We start from the raw sequence: 16297 nt of genomic DNA on the forward strand, positions 1-16297 counted from the left end.
TGCATTCCCAGAAGAGACTAGATGTACTTGGGCGCGACTATAAAACAGACTCTATTAGTTTTTATATGGGGATTATTTCTTATCAGCAGGAAGGGAAGCTTTATCTGTCATAATCCATCAAGAGGCTAATGTGGCCCCTGGCATGACCAAATCATACTAAAACTACTCTTGAATAAACTTTCAGATTGTAAAAAATACGTTTGTGAATCTCAGCACAAGAACATAGTGCTCTAAATTCTGATATTTACACTAATTCATGCACAGCACTACATTTTTAACCATCTTTAGTAACCACAGCGTGACGGCAGTAAACTGATCCTCTTGATAATACCTGGTGTTTAACAAAATCTGTTAGCCAAATCTGATTACACTTTTTTGGCATGAACCACTAGAGAATGCCTGTTTTAAAAGGTAGCTGCTACAATTGCAGCCACATATAAGGGATTAGCAATACCTTTCAAATGTAACTTTGTACCCTCATAGGCATGTTTGCAGCTGAGGGCAAAATTAGCTGAAAAGACGCAACATGAGTCAAAGTACAAGTTATGACAAAAAAATACCAACCATCTTGTCGATCAGCTCCTCAGATGTGAAACTGATTCTAGGAAAGCTGTCTCTTAGGATTTATGGTTCGTATGCAACTGGTAGCCCAGAGCATTAGGTTCAAATGAATGACCCGGAAAGAGAGAGCTTAAGGTAGCTCCAACACACTGAGTCCTGCGCACCACTGTGTGGTGCTAGAGACCAAGACTGGCTTGGATTCACTCCCAGACGGATCTGCTGCACTTGCAGTCAAGACTAGGACAGAGTCTACTCACCCACACTGCTCTCACGTTTACTTTTGGAACGCACACAATGTTTCACTCTACGCTGCCCATCTGCTCCCATACAAAAGTGTGGAAAGCAGCACCAGACCACCTGCAGAAATTCAAAGGAAGAAGGTGCAAGAACATACAAGCGGTCCATGACAACACATTCTACCATATCACTGCTTTTCGTCTGTGCACGCAGGTACAACAGTTGGACCTGCTCACTAAGTCACAGCCATGGCACAATAACATGTTTGCATGATATGCAGGACAGTCCGGGGTAGGGGATGCATTGAATTTTTAATCTAGTTCAGAGAGTACAGCTCCTGTACATCTAACTACAGCCTCAGGTTACAGTTTTTAGGCTCTGTCCACTAATAACAGTTGTTTACTCCTTAAAATAAAATCCAACATTACCAAAAAAAGACAGCAGTTTCACTGAATTAGGAATAACATGGAGATTCAGAGGCTGATTCTCAACTATCTATGTAGAGTTCAAAGTCATTTCTTATTAATCTTGCCTCCTTAAAAAACTTTTTAGGCAATCATTTACCACTGCATTTTAAGTTGACCATAAGACATGCAAAGAAAAATTCCAGGCAAAAGTTTGTCTACCCCTTAGGCACTTCCTGCACTAGCAACGGAAGTATAACAAATTAGTTAGGAAAATGCTTCAACTTTAGCTTGTGCCTTTTTCTTGCTTTTAAGCAAGAAATATTTGTCTTCAAATATCACAGTGTGGAGGCAACAATGCCCACTTTTGTGTCAATGTGTCTGGCTAGACTCGGAGCTGCTCCTCTCCAATAACCCATATTCTGAAGTAAACTCAGAATGAAGGATACCAGAGCCAGTCTCTTACCTTTTCCTACTGCTCTTCAAGCAGAATGGGTGCTTTATGGTCACTTGATCTACTGGGTCATCCTTTGCTGAAAGGAAATTACTAATACTCCCCTCCGCTAGCCTTTCAATCACTTAGCTGATGGAAGAAAAAAACCAATGGTTCCCTTGAGTAAAAAGCAGATAATTCAAGCATTCTCATGCTAAAAACCAACACTGCAAACAATTGAACAGGCCACAAATTGTTCCCTGTACAACTATGCCATAACCCCGATCATAACGACAGTAAACTATGAATTCTCTTCTCCCGCATACACACGTGGGCATTTAAAGCAAGGATACAAAAGACATAACATGCATGAGTCTTTTTTTTCCTCCACAACCATTAATCTCTTTAAAACTTCCTTCCTGTCCTGACTACAAGATAAACTAAAGGACCTTACTTTAAACAGGTGGAAGAAAATCTTCAGCAGTTAGGCTAAGTCTTAATGGGTGCTTGCTCCAGCCCTATGCTGAAGTATGAGCTGGGCATGTGCTAGCCATTAATTTTCTATTCCTCCTTCATTTCTACAGACAGAGGAGGAATATGCAAGTCAGCAGGTAGACAGAGCACACTATTTCAGGTACCTGACTTGGATGACTGGAGAAGCAGGATCTTGAAATGTCTCCTCCTTAATCTGGACATAGCATCTGATCTCCACTGTGCCAACATCTCTGCACCATTCCCTTTCTAATCATGATTTGTGCTTGCTTACTCTCACTGAAATCTCGACATCCCAAACAATTAGCGTACTTCTCTACTGTTCCTCGCAGTTCCTGACAGTCTTGAACAAGAAAAAAAATAGAGATAAAATTTATTATTCATAATCATAAAGGTTTCCACATGTGTATTCACACAATTCACAAAGGGGAAGAAAAAACAAAAATCAATAAATAAATCAACATGCTGGACTTGGAGAAAGTTTCCAATCGTCAAGGAAAGGCTTTAGTTGAAGACTTCAAGACATTTTCACAGCTCATTGAAAAAAGTTTACAGGTTGTCTTTCTAGGTAAACGTAGTCTTAATAGCTTAGCTCTGTTTCATGGTAATAGTTTTCACACAAGCAGGATTCCTATGCTTGTTTTTGCTAGCTTCCTAACATTAATACCGTTTACTGAGCCTTGAATATTTTTTTTTTTTAAATGCTGGTCATTTTGTCACAAGTCTTGCTACTGGAAAGATTGTTCTGTGATATAAAGGAAACACAAGTACATTCAAGCACTTCAGCAATGAACTATTAATTCTTTGGCTTTCTGATTTCCATTGTGGCACTAAGACTTCCTTAATTTTTTATTTTTAACAGGAGGATATTTTCTAGGCGGCCTCAATAGGGCAGGGCAGACTACAGCAGAGGAATCTGGTTTGAGCCGAGTGATTTCAGAGTGCAGGAGTCAGGTAATGCAAGTGAATCAGTGGTGTCTTCAGCTCCAGTTCTAATAGCATTTCTCTCCACATCAGGAGAAAGATCCTGTGCCTGATGAGCTAAGATCAGGCAGAGAACATGGCTTTCTGCATCACCTTCCAGTCTGAAGGACTGCAAATCACTGAATTTGACTTCTTCAGCGAATGTGGACACCACAAAAGGCACAATGGATCCCTGGGGCAAGACAGGAGAAGCCTTCTAAAATGTCCTTGGTCTTTCAGTTCTTTAAGAGCATCTTAGTAGCATCAATTCAAACCACATCAGTTCCTCTAATTCACACTAAAATAGTCTGACTTCACATTCCTTCTGAATGCAGTTTATCTTGCCTGATTTTTCACTTGTACAAGTGACCTATAGACATACCCCAGATTACTAGTCCTGCCTCTACCACATCTTATCAAAGGCCTAATTCCACCAGCATTATTGGAGCAGGTGATGGATCCACAGTTACTATATTTGAAATTGTTACAAATTACAACTTTTTGCTGAAAGACACTGAAGGCATTCATAATCTTGCAACAAGAAGACTCCAAAAGTGTCATCAGAACTTGCACCCATTGCAGCGTACCACAGAATCACCGAATGGCTTGTGTTGGAAGGGACCTCAAAGATCATCCAGTTCCAAGCCACTCTGCCATGGGCAGGGACACCTCCCACTAGATCGGGTTGTTCAAATCCCCACCCAACCTGGCCTTGAACACTTCTAGGGATGAGGCATCTACAACTTCTCTGGGCAGCCTGTTCCAGTGCCTGACCACCCTCATTGCAAAGAATTTCTTCCTAATGTCTGATCTAAATCTGAAATAGGGTTATTTCAGTTTAAAACCACCACCCTTTGTCCTATCACTACATGCCCTTGTAAAAAGTCTCATCTTTCTTATAAGCCCCCTTTAAGTATTGAAAGACCACAATAAGGTCTCTTCAGAGCTGTCTCGATTCTCCAGGCTAAACCACTCCAGCTCTCTCAGCCTTTCTTTGTATCAGTGATAAATGAACTACGGTATCTTCACAAAGACTGCAGCACAAAGTCCTACTTGCAAGTCTTGCGTGAATGTTTGCAAGGTCTGAAAAATCATTGGGTAACTTCAGGGGCACTAAATTGTTACAAACAAGGAAGCCCACCACTCCTGAACAAAAAGACCAAAGCAGTTAAAGTTTTTCCAACTAATAAACCCTTTTAGAAAGAATATTATATTCACTCACTACAGAAGGTTCCAAAATATACACTTCTTCTGGAATATGTCTTTATTGTAACCTAGAGAAATAAGTAATTTCAGTAAGAATGCAGTAAAAATACCTTCCATTTGGAATAGCTTCACATGCTCAGATCCCACTTAATTGTGTCCTGGGACAACTAAAAGTAAGGTGGTTTCTTTTTGCTTCAAAGTAGAGAATATCCCTCACCATTTAACAAATTATGGCTTAGAGGAGACATTGATCTGTCCTGAATCTTGAACCCTTTTAGATCCGCCACCCTGCATCAGCAAAATCGAGTGCTGGTGGTATCATAAGGGGCAAGTTTAAACTTAAATTATTTTAGCAAAATTTTAACCATGTCCAGAATCTGCTGTCACCTACATGGGGATGCAGGACAAACTCATACAACCTGGGGCCTATATTTACATAAAGAGTTCTACTCAAGGTTAAAAGTACTCTGCTCTATGCACAATTTCTTTCAAAGTGTTACTGAAAATCTGTGAACTTTCAGTGTCATCATACTATGAATTTGTACAATAACTAACTAGAACATGCAGAAAGTGAGTATTTTTATAAATGAAAAGATCTGAAGGAGTAACACTAAAACACAGTATCATTCTCTTACTTTTTGTCAGAGATGCCTTCTCATAAGACAAACTTATCATTTAGTAAATATGGATCACTAGGAAAATCATTATCTAGATATAAATGTTCTTTACTGCTACAGGCAATGGTCTGCTCCTGATGCTTGTGACTGACAGACTCATGAAAGATTGTCCTAAAGGCTGTCCTAATGACATTTTTCCCTAGCTATTTGCTTTTGTTGGGCAATGCTATGCCTATAGTGCACTCAAAACCTGAGCTATTTAAGGAACAGATTTGCCTCAGAGTGTGTTACACCTAAAGACTGATTTTTCCAGGTTGGCCTTTTCCCTCTGCATTCACCCTACAGGATACTGCTTTACAAATAATAAATACTGTTTCCTGTACACAAAGTCATAATAAAATGAGATTAAGTAAATACTTGGTCTGTTTGGTTTTTTTTAATCCACAAAATAAAAACAGAAAAATGGCATGTGTGGGGAGATTAAGACTCAGCCTGCCTGCATGTACCGCTGTCCTCTCTCTGCCTCTGGGAAAGGAGATGAACCTTATCGAGTAATTACAGCAGGCAGCAAAGTGTAGTGTCAGCTGAGTCAATGCAGGTATGTTGTTACTGTTCCCTCACTTACTGCTGCTTACTTGCTAAATGAACTGACCCGATGAGTCAGTCATTGCAATAAAATGATGTAACACAAAAATTCTGAACTAGTAACCTCCAATATTCTTTGAACACTTGGGAATAACCCCTGCATTAGTCAGGGAGTAGCAAGTGCAAGGTGCCATAGCCTTGGTGAATCATGAACAAAAGAGACTTGTAATCTCTTACACCTCTGTGTAACACCCCTTGTTTTCTTCCACTGCAGGCCCATGTTTTCCCAAACTGGGCACACAGTGTAAACACAGCTGTGATTCTGATTCTGGCTACATCCCTACTAGTCCATGACTCATCCAAGCACACCTTATTCAATTATAGTTCTACGATCTGTGCTCCTCCATGTTTACACACATCTATTTGCTACACAAGATGCATTTCTGCATTGGATCTTTATCCAGCTATCCTCCACCTGAAGACAAATACAGCGTCCTATGTACCAAGCAGCCTGGTCTTATGCTTCCTGTAAGTGTTTTGCCTCAACAGAACTGATTTCCAATCCCTCATAAAATCTACCAAATTACAAATATCGCTTTTCCAATTAAGCAGTCTCTACTGGCTTTGTCAGTCATTCTGTCAAAAATGAAACTTCCAAACCTGCTGTCTGAAAGCCTCTCCATCAAGCAGGCAGCACTACATATTAACACCAGGCCTACTCAAAACATCTGGATATTTGTCAAGGGAACACGTCAATCAATTTGTTTCCCACAGGTTGAGTTAAAGCCTCTCTAGTCTCTCCGGTAGGGTGAGTAAGCTTAAATGAACAAAGAATTAATATTAATGCCTATAATACTCAGACCTGCAGCAAGCAGTTTGCTATACTGCTGAATAAAATACCCTCACTTTGTAGCTTTTTGCAGACAGGCAGTGACATCTGGCTGGTTCCCAATACTCTGAGTCACCTAGGTGAAGCTGCAATTTCTGCAGTGCTGATGTCTGGTATTTGGTACAGAGTGATGGGAGCAGGAATAACAAGGGAAAATAGCTCACAGCTGAGCAATGAATTCCCCTCTGATCAGTACACACAGGGCTATATCCATATCACCTCCCACACAAGAGGTGGAGCCTCCGAGAACTCCAGACTCTCCAACTCCAGAGACTGATCATCTCCAATTTTTGCTTTTTATTTGTGTACACCTATTTCCCTTCGTCGCCAGCTTTGTGGACTTCAGTTATTTCTATCCTTAAGGATGCAATTAGTCTGCTTCACAGTGTTTTCACTGTGAAAATCAGCTCAGACCCTTTGTGCTGCTTATCTGTGATGGCCCCAAGTGTTTTTTAGGAAGAGCTGGAGAAGGCAAATATTAAAAGTACACCCTTCCTTCCCAATTTTTGACAAAACAACAGATGATATATTAATCCTGCTGACTATTCCTTACAGAACTTCTCCCTTCCTTTAGTCTCTCTGGTCATTAAGATACAAAAATGGTTTGTCCTCAGAACCACTGGAAGTAAAGTGAGGATTACAGCTTTCCCTCTCAGCATTCCATGCAGAGTGATCGGTCACAAAGGGCTTTTTCCTTCTCCTCTGATTAACAAAAAACAGTGTACAGCATTGGCCAGCACCGCACGCTTTCTGGTATCACCTGGTACAGACATTAAAGCATCTAGGTTAGATGAGTAGAGGCTGGAGCTGTGGAAATTGCCTTACCAGTTCTGTGAAAGACTTACTTTAAAAGAGGGCACAAGGTGAGGACAGCATTTCTGCACTTAAAACATTTGTCACAGCAAGGGGAAGCCGCAAAGCAAACTTGAGGTGCCTGTTGTGACAACTCCTGAGGTTGTATGCTGAGCTCAATGCAAATATCCATGCTACTTTCCTAACAGCACCATGATGAATAATGTTAGTCATTCCGTAAGCACAGAAAGAGGTAGTCTCTCCATTGCTGGTGGCAATAAAGAAGTAGACACTCTGGACCAGAAAAAAAGAATCCATCTAATTCTGTCTTGCCTAAATGAATTGTCAGTACCAGCATCCTTAAAGCAGGATGTAAATATATATATGTATATATATATACACATACATACACACACACACACACATTCTACATGCAGATAAGAGCTTTCCTTACAAAGAAAGAGCTAACCTGGCTATCAAGTTTCCCTTGTGCGATTCCCCGTCACTTTGAGGCAAGAAGGTCAACAACACCCACTGCATTCTAAGCAGTCCTCTTGGCTACAACCCCTCTCTGCTATGGAGAAATCACTGCCAACAGACTTATGCCAGAGCCTTAAAGGTCCAGCTCCCACATCTTCATAACCTTGGTAAATGTCTGAGCCGTTAGTCTTACAACTGGAGAAAATCAATCCTTTGGCAAGAACAAAGCAGGCGACCAGGAGGGGACAGCCAGGAAGCCAGGGATCAATAGGTGGAATTGATCAATACTTAAGAAATTCTCTACCGTGAGTTTTAGATAACAGCCTCTCTGAACTGCAGATAAGATGCAAGTGGGGTTGAATATGGTTCAGTAAGTTGACTCATCTGCCCCATCCTATCCATAAGGGCTTACTTGTTCTGAATCAAATTTCACTAGAAAATCTCCTGACTAGCTGAAATGGTGACTGCTGTTTTAAACACGCAGTACGGCAAGAGCCTAGCCAAATCAAATAAATTACTAGTCACGTAGTCTTCCTGGGGCTCGAGTCATCCTTGGGGAAGGCCTGTGGGCAGGCAGCTCAGCACTGCTGTCAACACAAAGCACTTGTGAACCATCTCCTTTGATACAGATGGCAGCTCCAGTGCGAATCCTTGGAAGGTGCCCTGGGACACATCTATGCCAAGACTAGCAGCCTCAAAGAAAGCATGTGGCTTGATCTTCATTGCTCATTACACACAGATGAAGCACAGTTGCATTTTCCCCATTTCTACAGAAAAGCATCATTGACAGTAATACAAACACAGCCTCTCTCTCATTTTCCAGTCTAGTTTCTTCAGAGACAGCAACCAGCAGATCTAATGCACTTAAGAGGAGGCCTAGCCTCTCCTGAATCCTGTCTGACCTGAAATACTAGCTTTGTTGGCCAGAGGCCCAGGTGAGGCAGTAACCGTGACACTACATCCAGTACCTTTGCTTAACCTTTTCCCTCCCATATTGCCAGAATGCATTGCAGATATGTTGGCATCTTAGCAACAAAGAACACTTCATATACAGCGTTTTATTTCTCTTTCCAGTTGAGCACACCTAATGCAATGTTCCACAGCAACTACAAACGGTACAATCGATGCCAAACTGTGAGTCAGATGCTAGGCTGTGTCTTGCAAGCATTCAGTCTTCCTTACGGTCCTCAGGGCCAGAGGCTGCTGCACCAAGCGCCTCCAGTATTTCTCAGGGAGGGGCTCAGCAGCACCCTCACCTTTGGCCAACTGCTTGTTCTGTTCCACCCTCCTGCTTCAACTCAAAGAATGGCCAAGTGAGCAATGTCCTTTTTTTTTCCTGCTTTCCCTAGAAAAAAATCCACAGGATTCCCCCCAGCACACATAATTCATGTCAGCTGGACAAAGACATTCTTAAAGCTTTCTGTTTTCCTGTTTTTAGTATGAATTAGATCATTTGACAATTTAGAGTGAGAGGGCCCTCAGGACATCTCTTGTCCAACCTCCTTCTCCAGGGAGGATCATCAGCCATGAGGTCAGACCAGGTAACTCAGGGCTTGATTCAGTCTGGTATTGAAATCCTTCAGGGATGGAGATTGCACAGCCTCCCCGAGGAACCTGTCCCAGTGCTGGACTGTGAGGAAGTTTCCCCTTATATCCAGTTGCAGATGACAAAATGGCCTTTTCAACCACAGAAACTTTTCTGCTCCTGCTCTGGTAGTTTCCTCCTTTTGTTTCCTAACTTTCACGGTGGTATACTCACTTATCAGACCCCTGCTCTCATCCAACTCCTACTCGTTCCCTTATTCCTTTCTTGACATTCCCTAACCTTGACTTCTCATCTTCACTACACCATCCCCTACACTTAAAACACCTTGCTATTTCTTTGCTTAAAAACCTTCCTGGGATTTCTTGCTCTCATTCTCTCCTCAGTTTATTCCCTAAATTCTCTCTGATCTAAGAATGCCTGCTAGTCCCTGCAGAGGAAGATCCCATGCCACCCTTTTGCTTGAAATACTTGTAGGAGGCCCAGGTCTTTTCCACTCTGCATTCAAAAGCATCACTGGAGTGTCTGCCTTCCTCTCTTCTGCTGCATTCCTCAGAGCATCACAGAAATCTCTCACAATATATTTTGAACTGGCAACTAGCTTGGTTTCAGATCCTGCCCTGGAGACTCTTGACAGAGTACTGTAGATGCAGCCACAACTTCCATGAGACAATGCTATCGCGACTCTCAGGGCACGTGCCAATTTCCAAAGAACTTCAGACAAATGAGAGATGCAGCCCAGTTGCGCAAGTTACCCCTGAAGGAACTCCAGGTGAATTTATAGTAACATAAGGAAAATGCTGACAGACTGCTTCCCTGCCCCCGTCTAAGGGAAAAAAAAATCAACAAAAACAAAAAAGATTACAGACTGGGATATCACAGCTACCTTAAATCTGACTTCCAGCTGTCAAGTTGTACATTGGGTGACTCACGGTTACTCAGTTATCAGGACAAGTTATCAAGCCAATCCTTTCGCTTTGACACCAAGTAATAATGACTCTCATGACATTTCTTCCTGTTCACTTGCCTGCCAAATAACACTGATGATATCTTCTTTACAAAATAAACACCAGCTACCATAACCTGATGTACAAGCAAGCTGCTCCAGCTTCTCTCACGATAGTACAGTTTAGGTAAATCACCAGAAACTGTAAATTCAAGTTACTAAAAATACTTAACATACCTTGTATCGCCTAGGATATGCTTAGGCATCTACATCTCTAAAAAAGCAAAGTGGCTTCTTAAAATTCCATATAGCAAAAAGTCCCTAGAGAATCACAGACTCAGAGAATCAGGAGTTTTCAGGCAGGATACAAAGCCCTGCTATCTAGTCTGGCCCAGACACTGAAATGAATTGCAGACCAATCAGCCTTACAGAAACAGACCGCAACTTCGGGTAGCCATGCACCTCAAAGAGGAAAAGGTAACGCTTATGTAAATTTCTCTTCTCTAGGCTGAGTTTTATTTATCCTACTACCCATAGCAAGTTCAAAGCATTTACTGAAGGGCATTTAAAACAATTCCACACCAAGCAAACTGGTAGAAAAGGCACTGTTGCTGGGACATCCACCAATACCCTTATCCTTGAGTGTCCTATTGTGGGGCAGCCTACACAAGAACCATTTTATCCTCACCTGGCAATGTGTTCTAATGTATTACTGTAAATTTTGTTTTATATCAAAAATGATTTGTTTTACATAATACATAGTGTTTTACTCAACTCTAGTCTTCTGTACTGTCTCTAATAGAGGCCACTATCAAATACAAAAGGAGAACACAGTAGAAACGGAGAAGCGCAAACCTTCAACTTCTGTCCATCATCCATTACGGGTTCACTAGTAAGCTCTAGTGACACGTCACAGATTATAACAGACTTACGGTCAGCTACCTGCTCCAGGCCCTCTTCCTCCTTCCTTTGATGCTGAGGCAAAAGGGTATTCTGGATGAACCCTTCAGAGTTACCATGAGCTCATCCTGCCCCAAAGGAGCACTTTCACTGCCTTATTTGTTATAAAATAACCTGTAGCTCAACTCAAGTAACCAGCTCATGCTATAGACCGATTTAAGAACCTCCAAGCCTAAAAACATAAAGCATATCCTTCAACAAATACCAGAAAAATGGCTGGAAATCTAATTCAAAACCCTGATAAGCCCTGCTAACCGCTGAAATCTGCTAGCCATGTTTCTGCTTAGCACTCAAATACTGGTGGTACCCTCTCTACCCCAGCAGATGAAACAGCATCCTAAGCTACTTAGGGGAAAAAAATACTTCAAAGTAAATTAGCTGGATGTTCCCACTAGCACAGGCATACAATACACTTTTATTCCTCAGCGATCTCTTTTTACGCTAAAACTGCTTGAAGGAGTTGAATAAAAAAGTCAATCAATTAATCTTCCATGACAGCCCTCCAAAATCACCAGCTCTAATTGGAGCAGCTGTGAAAAATAGCCAACAGAAAGTAGAAGGGGTATGGCAAACCAGACAGGGTGCAGTGAAGTAAAGCCTTCACAAGCTTGCATCTGAGTCCCACATGTGACTCTATTCTCTGCACCACAGGTGATGTAGAGGAAAAGGTAACTACAATGATGAAACAAAGAAAGGCTTATGTGGAGAGACTGAAGAGCAGCACAGAGATGCTGGGATTCCGATCTGGAGGGAAGATGGGTGCAGGAGACTGGAAGCATTATGATCCAGGTTAAAAAAAAAAAGGCAGCAAACAAGCTGAATGTGCAACCCTCACCACATATGGTTACTTGACAGACCCTGTAATTTTAAGAGTGGGGGCTTTTGTGGAAACCAGCAGCAAACTGGGTTAAAGCAGATAAAAGAAAACACTTTGCACACTGAGTAGGGAACTTCCAGAGCTTCCAGTGGCTGTGGAGGCAGCCATGCTCAGCAAGTTCAAAATGGGACCAGATAAATTTATGGAAAACAGATCTGTAACCCAAAAATACAGGACCAGTGAGAGATGTAAGCTCACTACAACAGCTGTGGCTTCTGCGGGAATGCAGAAGGACTGGGCCACAAGAAGTGTGTGGGCTTGCTAGCTTTCCCCTGAATAGCCTTTCCTACTGCTATCACAGGCATTTGACTACCGGCCTAAATCAACTTTTAGTCTGACCCATTAGGGCATATCTCACGTTGCTTTTACTCCCGCATACAAATCTCTCAGCTTTAGTTTGATCCACAGCCAAACAGAAGATTCAAATTCAAAACTTCAGCTTGTACATTGCCTCACACATTGACACCTGCACACACACACAAATCCTGAATGGATGTTACTTTCATTATACAAAATTCTGGATTAGCTTTATTTTCCATTGAAATATGGGCTGTCACTTGTGATCTGGTCAGCTGACATCAAGAGAGAATGCAGTTGAACTGCTATCAATTACTGCACTGGAATACAATACAATTTTGATAGACAAGGAAAACAATTATTAATGTGCCTAGCATGATTGCGCCAAAGGTTATCACTGGTGTTTGGTATGTATTGAAGACAAGCAAATAAGCAGACAAACATTCTTGTAAACAGTGAGCAACTTCGGAAAGTATAAAAGTACTTGCACACATACCTCTGCACACCTACAGAGTACTGTGCACACATACCTCTGCATGTATGCATTTGTGTATGTAATGCTTATTTTCAAAGTTATAAAGAGAGGATTTAAGATAAGTCATTAACCCATCACCAGAAAAATCTGTCTGCAAAATCCCAAAGTTCTCCATCAATGTATAGATATCACCTTTTCCTGCTAGAGTGAGGAGATACTAAAGTAACTTGGAGATGAGACCTGTTTTACTAGAAGTCTCATCACAGCAAAACCTTCATGAAAGCCTTATTTTGAAACTACTGCTTCCAGGAGGACCAGAAAAATGGGCAGATCACACCAGAATTAGAAAAAACTTGCGTGCCAATTCTGAAATTGAGTCATATAACTTTGCTTCATTAAAAAAAAACAGACAGATTTGGTTCAGTGTATTTTAATACATTTAAGGGTCATTTTTTTTTTTAACTTGTCAAAACATATGCCAGGCATGTGTGCAGCAGCCAGGTAACTTATCATTTAGGTACTTTCTGAAAACAACATGCAAAAACAAACATTTAGTACAGATGATTATCATTTATTCTTTGATTTTAGCTTCATACTGCTATCTTTGCATCACTGTATTTAATTGCACTCCACATTTCCTTCATGATTCATCATTGCATAATAAACTAGATAAGCGCTTTATGGGTGTGTTGCAGATTTGCACAATTACCTGAGTCTATTGGACTGGAAATGACGATTTGTACTAACTGAAAAGATCACGTGGCTTACATAGTTAGTGGGTGTTGGTTGATTAGAATGGAAAGTGCCAATTATTGAAGGAGAAAATAAAGATGAACTCATTACGTTTAAGAAGTACCTATGTCTTCCTGGAAATGTTAAGGTTTATCTGGGATAGGATTCCCAGTTGCTAAATTAGAAAGAAAATTATTCTTCCCGTGTTTGTGAGCACACAGGAACGGCAAAGGAGGAAGCAGGGGAGATGAAGGGATAAGAAAACATAATCATCCAGGAACAGGATGAGCTTCCATACTAAGGCTACCTCCACCACTGCTGCTACCATTTCTCTACCCCCTGCCCAGCAAACTGGATACATCTGTCACACAAACTGCAACAGGCTGTACTGACTGACCAGTGATGAGCTGCTCTGCCCTTAGTGGATGAAGAGACTAAGCAGAGCCTGGAAAGAAAACATTTCAACGAAGTTATAACTACTAAACTTGTAGTGACCCTATGGATGAGTGTAGTCTTGAGACTACATCAACTTCTGGACTTGCCAGTACCACTGCTGGACATACCATGAACTATGCACAACCATGCACGTGCAGCCTCACCACTCCAGACCTCACCTCACCGTCTCTCACAAAGAACTACTCCCCAGCCACACAGCAGGAATGCTTTTCCCTCCCCGCCACATACATTAAACTCAACAGCAAATTCAATTCAATCATACTTTTGAACAACTCAATCACAGTACCACAAATCTGCACCTGAAGTGTAAAACTCAAAAGTCCCCAAACTGACTGTATTTGAAAAACAAAAACAATAAAGTTATTCCCTCAATTTATTTATTTATTTTTAATAATTCTAGATGTTTTTAATCTGAGGTCTGACAATGCCAGACAAAATACCAAGACCCTTCAAAAGCTCATGTTTCTCACTCCTGAGAGCAAATTATTCCTACAACAATGCCAGCATCAATAAATTCTGGTTAACCTTGTAGTCTTTTTTTTTTGCCAGACTTCATAACAGAACTAATACACATAATATATCAAGTAAACATCATGTAGAAATAACCTCATAAAAATGTATAATATACCTCATTTTAATGAAATTATCTACAAAGATATCTCACTGTCAGAATTTCTACTATCTGCCAGTCTTGCTTTTTCTGCCAACTTGCATTAGTGGCAGCTGCAAATTCCAGCAGCTGCTACAGGGTTCAGAAGTACTAACCGAACACAAAAGTTCACTCTGCAGTATTTCTGAGTAACTTGAAACAAGGTCTGTAGTGGGATGCAAGCGTAAGAGGGAACTTTTCCTGTCCAAATAAATATGACCAGTGAATTAGTTTTGAAATGAAAAAAATCTCCGTAAGTTGAAGAGCTTACAAAATGTACAAAAAGTTTGCTGAGAATTACTGTGATCAGCTTTCTTCCCCTTTTCTCATCTGCTTGCAGCCAATACTGCTATGCACAAGTGTAGTTAAGATCTGTCCTATACAGACACCGTGCGTATGTACACATTAATGACAAATGTTTAGGAGAGAAAAGCTATTCTCACGCCTCCATTTTTTAGATGTCTGATTTGAAATGTTTTAATGCAACCTGATTCGGAAGGAACAACCTTAGTTTTTTCTCTACACAGAAATTATTTAAGTCACATATACACAACCTTGAGTAGAGACAGGGGACTAGAGATACCAGCATTTAAAATTATTTCCAAATAAGTATTTTAAATATCAGTTATTTAATTCCAAGTGCAGACGTAAGTAAGGAGCTGAAATTCATAGGTTTTGCTTAATCTTTATCATTAAGTCCTAGAGTGCTCAGCTTCTCAGAAAAATCAGTGTTTTATTAGTACGCACAAAAAATGTACTGATGGAAGTAAACTTTAGCCTCTGGAATTATTACTGTTGGTCTTAAATAGATATCGAAATTGTATGTCAGATTTTGACATGATTAAAAAAACAGAGCCAAATCCAGTAGCACAGTCTCACTTTGATGGGGATGTCCATAGTAAAGGATCAGTAGTGCAAATACATACACACATCTCAAAATAAAACTGGACAGTGGACTGTCGCATCCTCTTCCCCATGAGCTGTTTAGGCAGAATCTCAAATACAAATAAAATTAGCTTTACAGTGTTCGGGAGTCAAGTTACTGAACTATTAACTTCTACAATGATACACTTCACACTGTTTCCAAATACCATTTTTCTATATATAGCTTTTAAACTGAAATCACTGGTTCAGAATGAGAACCAGCTGATCTTTACCCCACACTTACCTTCCTGCTCAGTCTACTCTTATCTCCCTGGCTCACCAAAGCCAGGCCTACTCTTACACTACTCCACTCTCAGCTCATGTGAAATCTCTGAAATATCCCTTCCCCTGCTTTCAGAAGTTTCATAAATAGATAGATCAGGGAGCCCAAGATTCCACAGGTTATGTTTTTAATGGTAAGCTATCCTTCTAGGCTGTCAGTTTTACTTACAATTTATTTTGTAGAGAACACAAACCATGCCAATTAGTAATTCTCTGCACATAAACAATTTTATCAAACGAGCTGACTGTGGTGTTGCCATTAATAAAAATGATAAAGCAAACCATAGGAAAGGCACAGAGAAATCAAAAGAACTGACTACTGTCACTCCTTTCAATCTCACTCAAGTCTACCAACCAGTTATGAAAACTCTAAAAGACCAAGCACTTCTAGACTTGCCAATACAAAATACCCCAACGTCTACAGGTGCTGACATTTACTTATTTTGAAGAGTTCCTGGTCTGTCTTGACAAACATGAGTCTGGCCACAGCAGTCCAT

General features: G+C 40.8%; 1 protein-coding gene across 26 annotated transcripts in view; it reads right to left on the minus strand.

The window, feature by feature from the left end:
* Positions 1-16297, minus strand: part of SLC45A1 (solute carrier family 45 member 1) — a 71034-nt gene that overhangs the window by 48442 nt on the left and 6295 nt on the right. For 6 of the 26 annotated variants that reach the window (XR_014573306.1, XM_083802730.1, XM_083802728.1 and 3 more), the window contains 3 exons: positions 2274-2470; positions 1669-1785; positions 819-918 (listed from right to left, as the gene is read on the minus strand). The exons of 19 other annotated variants lie outside the window; for them this stretch is intronic. Coding sequence is in view for 5 of the 7 variants with exons in the window: in XM_083802730.1 (XP_083658856.1) it covers positions 819-888 (70 nt within the window). In the remaining 2 variants the exon portion in view is untranslated. Of the gene's footprint in view, positions 1-818; positions 919-1668; positions 1786-2273; positions 2471-16297 lie in introns of those variants that run through there. One more of the 26 variants, XM_083802716.1, reaches the window with a different exon arrangement.

Source organism: Anser anser, assembly GCF_964211835.1.
Source record: "Anser anser genome assembly, chromosome: 17".
In the NCBI taxonomy this organism is placed as follows: domain Eukaryota; kingdom Metazoa; phylum Chordata; class Aves; order Anseriformes; family Anatidae; genus Anser; species Anser anser.